This window comes from Neltuma alba, unplaced genomic scaffold (assembly GCF_004799145.2).
Source record: "Neltuma alba isolate B1F8T4 unplaced genomic scaffold, ASM479914v2 tig00010616_pilon, whole genome shotgun sequence".
Classification (NCBI taxonomy): Eukaryota; Viridiplantae; Streptophyta; class Magnoliopsida; order Fabales; family Fabaceae; genus Neltuma; species Neltuma alba.
In genome coordinates this window covers 38,449-54,536 of record NW_021635473.1, presented here as the reverse complement: position 1 = coordinate 54,536, position 16,088 = coordinate 38,449, and the positions used below count along the sequence as shown (strand labels likewise).

At 37.8% G+C, this 16,088-nt stretch overlaps 1 protein-coding gene and 1 pseudogene across 1 annotated transcript; one reads left to right on the top strand and one right to left on the bottom strand.

The window, feature by feature from the left end:
* Positions 1–319: 319 nt before the first annotated feature.
* LOC114757686 (serrate RNA effector molecule) lies at positions 320–6,869 on the top strand. The gene is given in 13 exon segments (XM_028946767.1): positions 320–1,010; positions 2,121–2,245; positions 2,801–2,852; positions 3,207–3,281; positions 3,386–3,460; positions 3,550–3,597; positions 3,970–4,038; positions 4,146–4,949; positions 5,028–5,047; positions 5,050–5,072; positions 5,316–5,581; positions 5,670–5,855; positions 6,262–6,869. Coding segments are annotated over 13 exon segments (2,247 nt in total). The 5' UTR covers positions 320–567; the 3' UTR covers positions 6,323–6,869.
* A 1,175-nt stretch (positions 6,870–8,044) lies between these two features.
* Positions 8,045–15,638, bottom strand: LOC114757689 (protein FAR1-RELATED SEQUENCE 3-like; annotated as a pseudogene).
* Positions 15,639–16,088: the final 450 nt, after the last annotated feature.

Below are 16,088 nucleotides of genomic sequence, written 5' to 3'. Positions count from 1 at the left end.
ATACACACACATATGTAACACAGTGTGTCTGTATGTACATACTTCTCCGATTTTTAATGTAAGACATATTTAATTAATTTAATTATATTAAAAAGAGTTAAATAATAAATTATTAATTAATTATAAAAATTATGATATTTTTTAAAATATTATATTTATCTTTCTTAATATTTTTCCTTTCCTACTTAATTATAATTATGATTAAGAAAATATAAATATAAATAAATTAAAAAAACTATAAATATAAACAATTGATGTGACATCAAATCAACCCGTACATGTTAACTTATCATCCTTATTATTATGCACCCTGATGCGCTGGATATGCTAGAAAGGCAAAGTCCGAAGCTCCAACGTGACCCCCCTGGACCGTAGAGGAATAAGAAGACGACGACGACGGCGACGATTGCCACAAGGATACTGTCCTCCTTTCTCTCTAGGGTTTCGAAGCTCCCTTTTCTCTGCCAATTTTCTCCAATTCTTGTTCTCCGCTCTCTTTCCCTGTATTCTAGGGTATTCTAGGGCTCATCCCTTTAGAGCTATCATTCTCCTCTTCCTTATCTTCACATGGCGGATGTAATGAACATTCCTCCCGATTCTCTCGACAAATCCCCTTCCTCGGCTTCGCCATCCGCTACTCCGGCTACTGCTTTGGCACCGGCGCCTTCTGCCACTGCGGCCGGGGATGATGACCTACCCCCGCCTCCGCCGACCACCTCAGCACAGTCGCATCCCCCTCCACAAGCGGCGCCCCGGAGAAGGGATAGGGATCCCAGGGATAGAAGGGATGATAGGGATTATGATCGACATCCGAATCGACGTGGGGGTGATTTCTATGACAGGAATATGTCGCCCCCGCCGCCTCCGAGAGACAGAGATAGGGACTTCAAACGCCGTCGAAGCCCCAGCCCGTATCGTGACCGACGTTATTCTCCTTCTCGGCGCTCCCCTCCACCCTATAAGCGATCCCGAAGGGGGAGTCCCCGTGGCGGATATGGACCTGATGACAGGTTAAGGGAGCTTTAGCCTGTTTAATTGCTTCTACACTTAATTGAAACTGCTGTAGTTTTATTGATTAGTAAGTAGGCGAATTGGATTGAAATAATGAGCTACTTGCTAATGTACTTGATGGAGCTGATGGGTGTCTACTTCCAGGCATAGACAGCAATTTGCTTATGTCGTTAAGTTTAAAATAAATGCATGGAACTGAAAACTAGAGAAATTATTGTAAATCATTCCTACAAGTTTGAACTCTATATAATAGGTATTCTCTATCTCATTTCTAAAGAGTGCCAATTGTGGGAAATCAATTATACTTCAAATCTGGTTCAAAAGAGAAAAAGAAATGCTATGATATATCTCTTCTATTTAGTTCCCCCTGCAGTTGCTGTTCGAGTTTATTAGTTTGAATTTGCTGCTCATTTATTTATTGAGTAATTAATCAATTCCTTAGCCATGCTAACTAGGGTAGGAGCAAGATGCATCGATACCTTGGTCATTTTGGTGGCCCTTATGAGGCTATTATTACAGCCTTACATGACTTATTTTAGCCACATGTTATTTCCATTAAAAATTATGCATGTGTGTATATGTTGTCGTCATTTAGAAAGAGGAAAGAAAAAGTTCATTGTGTTTTTTTCAAGGTGGTAACCAGGGATTTTTTTTTTTTTTTCAACTGAGTGTTTCTCTCTGGAATGTTTCACAATAAGTCATGTAAGTTGCCTAAAGAAATTGCAGAGTTTTCTCGGTCATTTACATCTAAAGTTGTGGTGACTCTTTGTGTCTGCCTACTTCTCTAGTCTCGCGTTTCTAATATCTTGCTTTTCGAAAGCATGGGTTGTATATGACAAGAAACAATGTACCATTATATTGATTTTGTTTTATCTCTGTTATATTTTTATTCAGTAGATGCACTGGATGGTAGGGTTTTGTCCTTCGTGTTTGTTGCTTTAGAAAAGTGTGTACAAGTATGTTTGACTTCTTTGTGTTTCCTTTCTCCTGTTTAAATTTGTGCCCTTCTGAATCCTCTTCCCACCTTTTACTACCCTATGCTATTCATCACACTTAGTTTTGAAGTTTTGATATTTTCCTCACATTACCTTATTATTTGGACAAAGCAGATTTGGCTATGATTATTTTAGTGGCTATGAACGTGGAATAGGTGGAAGACCTGGTTATGCTGATGAGAGGCCTTATGGCAGATTTGGTCACCGATCGGTACCAGGGTATCAAAATGGGATGTCAGGTATGTTACCAGAACTGAATCATGGTTTTCATGTTGTGTAATGTAAATGATTTTTAATCAAGTATCTTGCTTCGTTCTGAATCTAGCTTAGTTATGCTGATCATTCTGTCCACTCTGAATACAATATCACATCAAGCATAATAACTCATGTTACACGTAATATCCAAGCACTCAAGTGACAATCAATGTCTACATGTATCATGCTGTGATTTGGATTAGTTAGCACATTAATAACCACGTGGCTTATTGAATTAGTGACCACCCCATAACCCCAATCCAATATTCTATGATTACATAACATTCTGCTAAACAAAAATTTGATATCTCTTTCTGAGGAATTTTAATATTCCTTTTCTTTCCTCTGTTATATATGTTTCAACTGAAGGTTTTCTCTTTCTAACTTTCAATTACTTTGTAGGCTTTTATACATTTAACTGCACAATGAAGTATGACCAATTTAATTAGAATAAGGGTTGTTGTCTTATGCTAGTTGGTCATAAACAGTCTACTCATTATTGTTTGTTTTCATATGTTTTGCACGCCTGATTTCTGCAGACATGGAACCAAATCGCGGTTTTGCAGATTTGCCAGGTGGCAGTGCACAAAGGTGAGCTTCATATCATTGCATGTCATGCATCTTATTATACACTTTTCATCACGGAGAGATTAAGGAATATTGTCAATGGAAATGTAGGTTAGGTAAGAAACACATCAAACATGCAAATATACTTGTATATTAATCATTGAGGACTTGGGAATTTATGTCAAAAGCTTATAGTGTTGAGGATTTTTTAAATAATCTGGTATAAGAATTTTATTTTTATACTGTGAAATGATGATTTCAAATGCGGGCACTGCTTGCAGATTACTGTTTATTTGACAGTGTATACGTAAACACACACACACACACACACACACAGAGTTCAGTCTGTCCATATGATGATTCTGTGAGTTCTTCCAGGGAGGGTTTGATGTCTTATAAGCAATTCATTCAGGAGCTTGAGGATGATATACTGCCAGCTGAAGCTGAGCGGAGGTATGTTTCTGGAATATCCTTTGCCTCATTTGTAATTGTTTTGTTACTGAAGAATTCATGGGACATTCATTGACTAACTAGCATTTACTTTTTCATTGTTTTAGGTATCAAGAGTACAAATCTGAGTACATCACTACACAGAAACGGGCTTATTTCAATGCTCACAAGGATGAGGAATGGTACAGCTTTATGACTAGCAAAATTTTGCTGATATTTCTCAACAAGTGCAAGAAATCTTATTTTATTTATGTATTCATTTTTGTTCCAGGTTGAAAGATAAATATCATCCCATGAATTTACTAACAGTGATCGACAGGTAAGACTGTAATGACTTTACTGTCTTATGAGGAGTTGAACTTGGTATTTTTCAACAAGTGCATGAAAGATTAGGCCAGTCAATGAACCTATGGAGGCATTGCTTCAAGGTTTGTTGGTCCAATGAAAGTAGAACCGGTCATTATTAAATTAACATTTTTCACTTCGTATGAGAAATAAAAAACACTTGCCAATAATTTTCATGACTTGATGATTTAAAGAGCATTGCTATTTCCTTTGTATGTGGGCGTCTTCCCCCCCGCCCCCCCCCAGATAGTTCTGAAAGAGAGAAAAAGAGGGCAAAGGTGATGTGATTAAAAACTTTGCTCTTATTTATTTCATGTGTTAAAATCCTATCTGGTGCATCTTTCAGGAGGAATGAAAATGCCCGACGGCTGGCCAAGGATTTTTTGCTTGATTTGCAAAGTGGAACTCTAGATCTGTATGTTCTTGATCCCATACTCTTTGTATGCACACCTGTGTATCTGCCCTTTCTTCCGTTTTTGTTAATCTTCTAATGTTGCATGCATTGTATTACTACCAATTTAGAAATCCTGGTCTGAATGCCACTTCAGCCAGCAAATCAGGTCAAGCAAGTGAGCCCAATTCAGAGGAGGAAGCAGACACTGGCGGTAAACGAAGAAGACATGTCCGGGGACCTAATAAAGATAATGATTTTTCAGCTGCTCCAAAAGCTCATCCAATCAGTTCTGATCCTAGGCGGATACAAATGGATATTGAACAGGCTCAGGCCCTTGTACGCAAGCTTGATGCTGAAAAGGGAATCGAAGATAATATTTTATCCACAAGTGATCACAATAGAAGTGATGATAAGGGTCACAGTGGATCTGTTGGCCCCATAATAATCATACGGGGCCTGACATCTGTCAAGGGCTTAGAAGGCATTGAACTCCTGGACACGCTTCTTACATATCTTTGGCGGATTCATGGCGTGGATTATTATGGCATGATTGAGACTAATGAGGCTAAGGGTTTTAGGCATGTGAGGCCTGAAGGAGGGCATGATGATACAAATAAATCTGGGTCTGGGTCCGAGTGGGAAAAGAAAGTTGACTCATTTTGGCAGCAAAGGTTGAATGGTCAGGATCCATTGGAAATTATGACTGCTAAGGAGAAGATAGATGCTGCGGCAGTTGAAGTGTTGGATCCACATGTTAGAAAAATTAGAGATGAAAAGTATGGATGGAAGTATGGTTGTGGGGCCAAGGGCTGCACAAAGCTTTTTCATGCGGCTGAGTTTGTGCACAAACATCTCAAGCTTAAACACCCAGACCTCGTGATGGAATTAACTTCAAAAGTTCGTGAGGATCTCTATTTTCAGAACTACATGAAGTAAGCATTTTTTTGGTTCTTTCTCCCACCCATTGTTGCTGGGAATATTTACTTATAGTGGCTTTCCTGTGTTTGTAGCGATCCAAATGCTCCCGGCGGGTACCTGTCATGCAGCAACCTCAGGTATTGATCATATTTTCTGCGCATGGTTATATGCCAAGAGGGAAAGTATGACTAAAGTTTATGAGCAACTTACAAATTTTGTGAAATTTTTTAATTTTAATTATCTGCTACTTTTTCTCTTGAGGGCATGTCTGATGTGAAACCTGAGGAATTATAGCTTAAGCATAGTAATTTATTTCTTATTAACAAGCTTTGTCATGATGGATATATTTTTATTTTCTTATGGTAACTATGTTTTTGTAGAGAGACAAACCACTAAAGCGTAGATTAGGCCTTGAAGGTCGATTAAGAGATGATCGTGGCAATCGAAGAGACCATGATCGGAGTGACAGAATAAATGATGGGGATAGATCTGAGAACTCCCCATCTCGTGATCGGCAGTCTAAAGCTCTTGACATGGGAAACCATGATGAAACAATGTATGATGCATACCCAGGATCCGCTGTTGCTCCATTTACTGCAGACATGCCCCCTCCTCCACCAGTCTTGATGCCTGTACCTGGTGCAGGGTTGGTTGCTCTTCCTATTCTTTTATTTCTGATGCTCTTTGTATTTATTTTGATTTAGTGCAGGACTTACTGTATTTGTAACTCACAGACCTTTAGGACCTTTCGTACCTGCTCCCCCAGAAGTTGCAATGCAGATGTTAAGAGATCAAGGACCATCATCATATGATAACTCTGGAAGAAAGATGCGATCTGGTCCTCACATGGGTGGGGGTGGTCCTGCACCAATAATTGCCGTTCCCCCAGCTTTTAGACCAGATCCTCGGCGGATGCGTAGGTAAAATATCCTGGATGGACCTTGTTCAGATGTTTGCTTATAGCATTTTTTTATACATTCTTCTGTTTCCATGATCCTTGTTATGAACTTCCTCAGTCCTCCCATGTTTTATGCCCTTTTTTCCCTTTCTAGTTTAGTGGCCTGAGTATGCTTATTTGGCTCCGGATTTGTCCATCATCAGGGAACTCGTTTAAAAGAGAGAAGGTTTTAGATATCCACATAGAGAGGGAGAGGGAGGGTTTTAGCATTAGTCGGAAGTAGACCAGTGAGGAAAAGATTGTGCCTTAAGATTTGATTAACGCAAATAAATCATGATATGCTTGGGTATATATGCATACAACGGTTTGTTGTCTGTGATTGACCTTTGTCTTGTATTTACGGTTGCCAATTTGTCATTGTGGTGCAGTTATCAAGATCTAGATGCCCCAGAGGATGAAGTCACTGTGATAGATTATCGGAGTTTATAGAGCATATCTCCTTTTGGATTGACAGTTCAACGTATTTGGCCAGTAGAAGGCTGTTCAGGGCGAGATGGGGGCATTTAGCACAGAAGTGCAAGATCCTGTCAAATATATTTTTGCCTTTTCAGTGAGGGGCCTGGTCTGCTCTACTTTCTTTTTCTGGGTCTGTTTCAAGAATCTTATATGAGGAATTTGACCTCAGGAGGTTACTTTACTGTTTTCCCAGTTTAGGTTTGTAGATTTCTTGAGAAAACGCCATCATTTTGGTCTTATTAGGATAGTTGACGTGTAATCCTGGTGGGCTCTTTGTTTGATCTTCATCACACATTTATTGACTGAGCGGTTGTATTTGTAAGCAGAAATCGCAGGGATAAAATGTTATTTTCTGTTGACACCATGCGCGGTGCCTATGGGGACCTGTTATGTACGATTAGCACTATGCTTCAAGAAATCATTTTTCGGTTGTAGGGATGTTCAATTATAGACCCATGGACTTGTTTATTATGATTATATTTGTCTCATCAGTTATACTGTGAAGGTTTTAGCTTTCCTACTATATTATCCTGTCTTCATCTCAGTTTCAATGTTTTGGTTTGTTGATTGATAGTTAATTACTCAATTTTATAGGTTAATTTAATTTTTGATTCTTTAAGTTTATATTTTTCAAGTTTTAAACCGAAAGTTTTTTACTCCTTAATTTTAAAAAAATAAAACATTGATTCTTATAATTTAATGAAACTTGGATTATTTTGTTGACTAAGAGATAAAAATTTATGGTTTGAAATTTAAGGATGAAAATCAGAGTTAGGAGGTAAATTTTAGGAATTAAAAATTATATTAACTCTAATTTTATCAACAATAGTTATGCTATTTTCAGGAGAACTTAAAATTATAGCTTTTATTGGTCCCTAAGATTCAACTCAAGTTTACCGCACGAACCACGGTGCTACAACTTTTGTAGTTCAACAAGGACATTATATGGAATTATAAATAATGCTTCGGAGGAATACTTCAACGGCAAAAATACTATCTCATCTTCTTTTATTATAGAATACTTCACTCCACAGTGTCAAGGGGTTAAAGATCACTTACAGCTTGCTTTTCTGGTTTTGCACTTATTATGTGCATCATCTTAAACAATATCAATGAATATGCCATCTATTACTGTCATATCTACAAAATCCACCAATTTGCCCCTCCTACGTGGAACCAACAACATAAGGGATGGATATAACTGTAATATTACACTACAAACGTGCCAATTCCTCGAGCATGGAATATGCTGTCTCTTCTTTCAATGGTTGCTTCTTTGACCACTACTCTCAAACAGGGGAAATATCTATATGACCGAAGCAGGGTATCACAACTCCAGAAATAAACAGTATTCCCAACCCCCAAAAAAAAATATATAAACAGAAGATTACTGTAGTAATTGCGTCAACGTTGGCCATTGACACGTGGGAAGGCCTCATTCTCAAGGGGACAAAAAGTAGCCATCTTTAGCCAGAAAATGAGATATATACAAAGCTCCGCAGTGGATACAAGATCTTCAGAATTTCATCTACAAATGTACTACATGTGGAAGCTTAGAGGGAAGTGCGTAAGGATGGACAGGTGGAACAGAAAAAAAAAGAAGAAAAAGAAGAAAAAAACTAAAAGGGTGTTTGGATAACCCCATAATCACTTTTCAGAAGTACTTTTCTGCAAATCGAGACAAATTCCTCCACATATTTACTTCGTATACCGTAAAAGCATTTCTGAAACCATAATTTTGTTCTTACCCAAACACCCCCTAATTCTAGTATAGACATGGTTGATGGGAATGGATGCAGTAAGTCATAAACTACACCTAATAATTATGTTGAATGGTCAGCGAAGTGATGATCAACCAGCAATCCCTCAAATAATACCATGTTTTTTAGCATATGGATCTGAGAGTATCCTTCATCCATCCCATTTGGACACTTCGTCTCCCATTCAATCTTCCAAATTACTCATTTGCTGCAATGAAAATAGCAAGGAAAGTCACATAGGTCCGTAAGTGGTATTTTCCCAAAAAAAGAGGAATCAAAATTGTAGACAACCACCAGCACAAAGAATCCTGTAGGGTTTAGAGTAAATTACATTCAATTATTATCTTTAGAGTAAATTACATTCGCCTCCCCAAGATTTTCAAAAATGAAAATTTGCATTCAACTCCTCTAGCTTTAATATATACTACATTCAATTGGCTACGAGGAATTTCCAAGGAAGTTCACAGGATATAGAATCAGGTTGTCAATTACGTTACGGAAAGAAGTTTCCATGACTTGAAAAAACTAGAGGAGGTGGGGGTGCAAGTTTGTATCTTTTGCTGTTTTCTTTTTCTTTTTATCTTATTATTATCATTTTTTTTTTTTTTGGGTTTTGGCCACAGGGATTGTGAGTTTCAAAATCCCCGAAAAAGGGAAAGGAGGAGGCAAGAAATGACAAGCTGAAAATATACTTCTTACAGTTCTCATAGCTGGTCGCGGATGTAGGCCATAGATTTAAGCATGGAACCTAGTGTATCCCTGGAAACTTGGAATTTCACTTCTGTTTCCCCAGTAGTTGTCTTTGTGTCCTGGAGCTGAAAAAAGGACAATAGTATGCGTAAGTCTCTTTCTTTTTTTTTTTTTTTTTTCCGGGGGGCCTACAATAGTATGCATAAGCTAAGACGCCAAGAATCTTAAATTGCACCAAAGACATGTTTGTTCAGATTGCATTATTAAGTAGCATATTTAACTATCTAAAGATGAGAAATAAAAAATCACTACTGAAATAATGGAGATGTTCGAAATATGTAATCCAATTTCTTACTTTCATTATGGATTGATCAGAGTCTCAAACAAACGAAAAAGAACAGAATTAATCCTAATTCGTGCTATCTCAAACAGGCCTAAGATCATGTCACACACAAGCACAACGACCATCTTAAAGTACTTATACTGTAAAAATTTCGATCACATCCACGATGTTTGAGTGGGAAACCATGTATTAAAGCATTTCAAGCCGCCCTTTACTCCTATAAACTGCTAGCGTTCCCAATTCAGATCAAGGTCATCTTATCATGTACAAGTTCGTAACAAAATAAACTAAACGTGTTGCAGAGGATAAAGAAGGATCTGCTTCATTAGAAATGATCTGCAAATTTTATTTACATTGAAAGACCAAGTGTGGGCATAAAAAGAACAATTATTTACATCATTAAAAAAAAAAAAAAAAGCCTCCATTATAGGACATAGGATGGTTGGATATTTGCTTTTGATAGAAAAAGAAGCTTTATTATGAAGGACAAGACTTACAAGAGAGAACGATAACATAGTCTCCTAAAAGAGGAATAAAGCCAGAGAAGGAGAAAGGAGAAAAGAAAGAAAATATCAATACTGGTCAATCTTACATTTATCAGTCAAAAGGATTCCATTTAACCAACCATGACCAGAAGTCACAGAGAGGCAAAAGTAACACTTCCCCCTACGTCATCTAGAGTTGCCTAGCACCAGTAAACATTCTAGCACTCTCATTCAACCAAACACAAGAACACAGCAAAAACTGCAAATCACCACAGAACTATGTCATCTTTATTCCTTCCAAACAATTATATCAAAACAATAAATATTGATTCAGTTGGACCTGTAACTGATGGCTGGACTGGTAACGAACTCATGGGCCTTGTGAGGGATGAATGTGTGCGTGAGAGAAGCATATAATGTAGGTCTTGGGGACAGGAGAAATGTAAGCAACTAGTGAGTGTTATTTGCGAGAAACTAGCCTCTTGAAGTGCTAGAGTGTCTTCTGTTTATTTTTCATTTTCAATTTCATCCTTGTTGAATTCTGTTCAGACTTTACACTGGTGTAATTATTCCAATTTTAGCACATTTTCATTTTGTTTCCATCAGATTCCAACAGCTATAACTCCCCGACCAAATTAACCAACACGTACATACGTAACATTTAATTCTGTTAACAAGCACAGTAGTTCAGTACAAAGTACAAACAAAAGCCTTTACCTTAGAAAGGGCCTTAATTTTTAAGGCTCTACAAGCATCAAGATCAAATAAACATTCATTTGACTTCTACTAGAGGAACGTATGTTTCTAAACTTGTAGTAGGTAATGATCAAGTTCAAGACAGATTATTCAGTTCAAATCCTTTTGAGGGAGGTTTTTTTTCTTCCCCCCTGGTTGGGCGGGGGAGAGTTCCTGATTATTCAGCATCATTCAATCCATACATATGGTTTGTTTTTGAATTTCATATGTCCAATTATTATTCATGATTATGTAAGTTTGCGTCACAATGTAGCATGGAGGCTTGAACTTAAGAGACATCCAAGAAACTACCCATGCCCTAGCGGCTTAATGACTGCTACTTTAATTACAATATTTTGAAACATGCTTAAATTATGTTCTGGCAACCATAATTCAACCCTAAAGTTTGAATTCTCATCCATCTCCCATTTTGAGATTTAATTTATAGGAGGTGAAAGCATCTAAAGGAGCAAATTATTGCGCCTAAAAAACTTGAGATTGTAAAAATGGTTCGAAAGAGGCAGGATCCAAGTTTGTATACCTTCAGATTGATGACCGCAACTTTATTGACTGGTGTGGAGAGTTGCTGACCAATATAAGCCATAGATTTCATCATAGGCTCCAAAGTGACCCTTGTTACCCGGAATTGTACTTCATTCTCTGCTGGAGGGTTCTTGCCATAATCTTGTAGCTGCAGTAGGAAAAAAATTATAAGCAAGAAAAGAATATTCACAGAACCACTACAGGTACATGGGTATAGAAAGCCATATATTAATAGAGATGATCCACAGAGGGAAAAGACTTCATGCAGAGAGCATGAACATTAAATGAGAATCTAGAACGTGAAAACCTCTTTCGGTAAGAGACCAAGACCACTGATGACTTACAATAGGCATACAAATAGGAGAGTGAAGGAAGGGGACTACAATCAGTCCACTGAGTTACAGAAGTGGGGAAAATTGAAAAGAAGAGGGAGCAACAATCCCAAGCCACTAAGCCATTATCTATCGCATGTTTTATAAAAGTGCCATCTTGGGTGTTTACGGTGGCTCATGAAGTATTTTGAATTCCCTTGCATTGTTTGTAAATTCTCCCAGGCTATTAGAAGTGGATAACTGGGATTCTTTCTTATTCTTGTCTAGTTCTAGTAGACTGTTTTCTTAATGAAAATCCAGTTTGTGTTCCAAATGCTTATCATCTTCTAACGACAACATAATTTTGTGTTCTAAATGCTTATCATCTAACGATAAAATACATTAATTCCATGTTATACGTAGTCAAAGCGTCAGAAAATGAGTTAAGGTCTCTCGTATCTGCCACTATAGAAAATATGAAAAGACTGCAATTGAGGACACAAAGCACCTATTTGCGTACCTTCAAGTTGATCATTGCTGCTTTACTGCTTGAGATTGAATCTTATTTTCAATGACCCAACTCATAGATTTGAAATATATAAGAACAACCTACATCAGCCAGTGATATCCGGTTATAGCAAATATCAGTATATCTTTGAAGTAAATAAACTAAAGCATCACGGTCTCCAGTGATTCATACAGGGTTATCAGGAGGACCACCATTGCGATAAATAGAAACAGGAGCCATACTAGGTTGATTAAGATCAGCAACAGGAAGCCCAATGTCATTAAGGTTAAAGCAATGCGACACTGGATCTTGCAACATAGATAAAGGGCTCTTCTTGCTATAATCTTCCTGACTACTTCCATTACCCTGAGCACTTGGAGTTCTGACTTTTGCAACGTTTCTTTTCACACCAGAAACCTTTTTCACGCCCTCTCTTAGAGCATTCATTGCGGCATTATAAGTTTCCGCTGCTACTGCTCCTTCTTCAGCAAGTTTAATGGCTTCACGAAATATACTGTTGAAACGCAGGGTGAGAGTTTCAATGGCGTGTGAATCTGCAATTTGATCATCTGATTGACTACTAAGTTTAGCGTTCCTTGTCCATCGCTTCAATATGTAGTGCGGTGGAAGCGTAAGAACATTTGTGACAGTAAATACAGTCAAAATATGCCGGCAAAGAAGGCCCGAGTATTCAAACATCTGACAGCTGCAATTTGCTTTCAATTCAGAAGCATCTAAAGTTACCATGTATGCCTTGTGATCATGTTCATATTTTGCAACCCTGTATTTACTGACCACACCATCACTCTCAATATTGTCAGCAGTATACACAAAAGTTTCCACCAGTTCCTCTTGAAACTTTAAGAAAATCTTCTTTGTGTATAGATTTGCAGCCTGTTGTTCCATTGGTGATGGAGTCTTCAACACAGGCGTGGTGCAAATTGTATCATAATCGGCTTCTATTTCTTTTTCCAGTGACTGTTCAAGAGCTCTTTCATACTGCTTAAAGAATAAAGGTAAGTTTGTCTGTTGATTCACATGGCCATCAAAAAAGGAACTGACCCCATGGCTTGAAATAAGAGCAGCAAAAAATGTGCCACGGAAATAAACAGGGGCCCACTGTTTGCGAGCATTAAACACTGCCTGAAGCCACTCATTTTTCTGAAGCTCATATTTATCTAGCAGAGATTTCCATGTTGATTCAAATTCCTCAACAGTCTCGGAGAAATTGATGCAGCTATACAGCTCTCCATAAAAAGAAGGATGAGCTAGGTAAACATGAGCTAATCTTTCTTGACCTTCCCTCAAAATGTGCCACTTGCAAATACAGTGGCGAGTTCCTGGAAAGGCCTGGGCAACAGCAGCTTGAATAGCTCTATCTTGGTCCGTGGTTATTGAAACAGGAGGTCGATCATTCATAGCAGATAGCCATGTCTTGAATAGCCAGGTAAAGGAAGACTCAGATTCATCCAAAAGTAATGCACAACCGAATAAAACCATTTGACCATGGTGATTGATTCCTGTAAAGGGAGCAAATGGGACTTGGTATTGATTTGGTCTATACATAGTATCAAAAACTACAGTATCACCAAAGTAGTTATAGGCTGCTCTTGACCTTGCATCAGCCCAAAACACATTCGTCATACGGTTCTCCTCATCAAGTTGTATAGCATAATAAAAACCAGGATTTTCTGCCTGCATTTTCTTAAAATAATTCAGAAGATTTTGAGCATCTCTTCCAAGGGTCCTATTTCGAGTAGGTCTTACATATGTTAAAGGACCATTGTTTCTGGATCGGTAACTTAGATCTACTGGAGAGGAACTCCTGACTACACGAGTTGGTTCATGAACTACACGATTCCCATCTGTTGAGATATAAGCATCACTAGTAGCATTGAATGTCTCGGATGCATTCCTTGTAGCACCAGCAAAATGCCTACGGGGTCGAAGGTGGCGTACCTTACTAGGGGAGGCTAGGGAATGGTTATGGTCCTCAACAAATTTTGTGACAATCCAGCTGTTGGCATCTTTTCTCTCTATTCTAAGCATTGCATTGCAACTTTCTATGTTCTTCCTTTTAAATACCTCCCTAGTACAAGAAAAGTCCCAAGTTACAATTGGACCATCAGGGTTTGTACGGCTGAACTGACCTGCATGGGTGCTAAAACCCTCTCGCCTTGCATATGCATCATAAAATGATCTTGCAGCATCTTCTGTTTCAAACAACATGCCCACTTGTGGTTTCATATCTGCGTCGCCACTATGATTAATTATTTCTCTTCCAGCCAGATTTACAGTTGCGTTCTGTCTCCGGCCCCTATGAGGTTCAAGTCTATCACTGCTTTCTCCATCATCCACTGCTTCAACATCCATGACAAGACAATGAATGATAAACTCACTTTTATGGTTTTCCTTGTGAGGACTACAAAATAGGCCTAATGCTCATCTTTCGGAAGGAATAATGGAAGTTGCCTGAATTATTTGCCTGTACAGGAGATTGATGAAGTGCACATCACTATCTTAAAAACTCGGATTATTTTTCATTCATATAATACAAGAAAGAAAGCAGAGCAAATATTGACTATGGGGAGAGCCATCAGAAGTATTGTAGATTGATAAATTGACAAGTATTAAATGCTAGGAAACCAATATGTCTCCCGCCCTATGGCTAAAACGGACATGGATTACATATATGATATATGCATAAATTAGCCTAATATTATAAGTATTCCAAGCCCAAAAAGGGCAGCCTTTCTTCTCAACAAAAAGGTGGTCTAATAGGCAAATTTATAAGTAAACCTAAGGAATAAACAAAATCAAGTAATATGCCATTAAAATCTTGAACAAGAACTTTAAGAAGCAAATATTTTACAAGTAAAAAATCCAGAAATTTTAATTAAAAGAGCATTTCCCAAAGACAATTGAAGTTCAACTAGAACAAAAACAAAAAAACCCTTCGTGGCAGGCCCATGAAAGCTTAATTTGGAGGTTCTGAGCTCAATGGCATGTAAACCTTCTCACCGGTAACAATTTTCTAATTAAGAAAATATATTAAAAAAATACAATGTTATCAACGAAAATAATGAGCCACAATAGGTAAAGCTTGACTGCTGATAGTTCATGACAATATTTCTTTTAAACAATGAAAAACGTTAATTACAGATGCAGGAAGAGTTGAAAGCTGAGACCAACATTGTACTAAGAAAATGCTAATCAGTGCTCAATCTGCAGGATGCAAAGTAATTGATCTACCCTATTTTTATAGACCTCAGAGGAAATTTTGAAAGCAATACATGCCCATTGTAGCTTCAAAAAACAAGCACCAAAAATTCAATTTGAGGACCAAACTTTTCTTTGGACAAAAGAAACCATTCAGAATACAACCCACAAAAACTACACTTGGCATAACGCAACTGACCCAACTCATGCATAGTTTCATACCTGACAATCCAGAGATAACGTTACCACAACAATTAAAAACTTATAAATTATGATTTCATCAGTAGGTCCTACACTTCCCCGAAAAAGGATAAAAGGCAATGTCATAACACACAAATGCTCCTCCATTCTCAAAACGCCAAGTTGTGCTATTTAGTTGTTAAAAAATAAACCAGAAGCAAGATGCGGCGAGCAAAATTCACCAACCTTGGAGCCAAGAGTCAAGCTGAGTCGAGTCGAACCAGGCATAGAGCTTGAGATTTTTCAATTATCGAAAACGGTGTCTTTTGGCACCAACTTCGCCTTCAAAAAGCACGTTTTGCGAATCCACGCGCGTTCATGGCTAGGGTTTTCCTGGCTCAGAGAAGGAAAAGCTAGAATTACGCGAGATACAGGCTGAGTGAGGCCGAGTCACCAGAACGAGTACGAGACCGGAAACGAAGAGCCAGAAGAAACCAACTCGGTTTGTCTGTTACTGTCAAATAAATTCCGTTTGGGTTGACACGTTCATTGATTAGTTTTACAATATCAAAGTGATGACATATATTTGTCAATTTAATCTGATTTATAATTATGGATTTTTTTTTGTTGGCCAAAAAAAAAAATTATGGATTTTTTTTTAATTTTTGTCTTCAAATTGGGCCTGTATAAGCATGGGCCGAAACATAACCACAAGTATGGGCCCCTTATTGAGCCTGTTTGGATCAAGCCTCGAGTTTTCTTTTTCCATTTTTTCATATTGGTTTGTGGACATGAAGCCTCAAGCTTGACCAATGAAGGTTAAATCTAATAGAAAGAGTTAGTCTCTCATAACATAATAAATTAATATTTGAATTCTTATTGGGAGAAGTTTTCATATTTAGTACCTGACAATGCCTCAAATAGGATTGTCTCCAATAAGAAGATACCTATACTTTAGTCCCAAA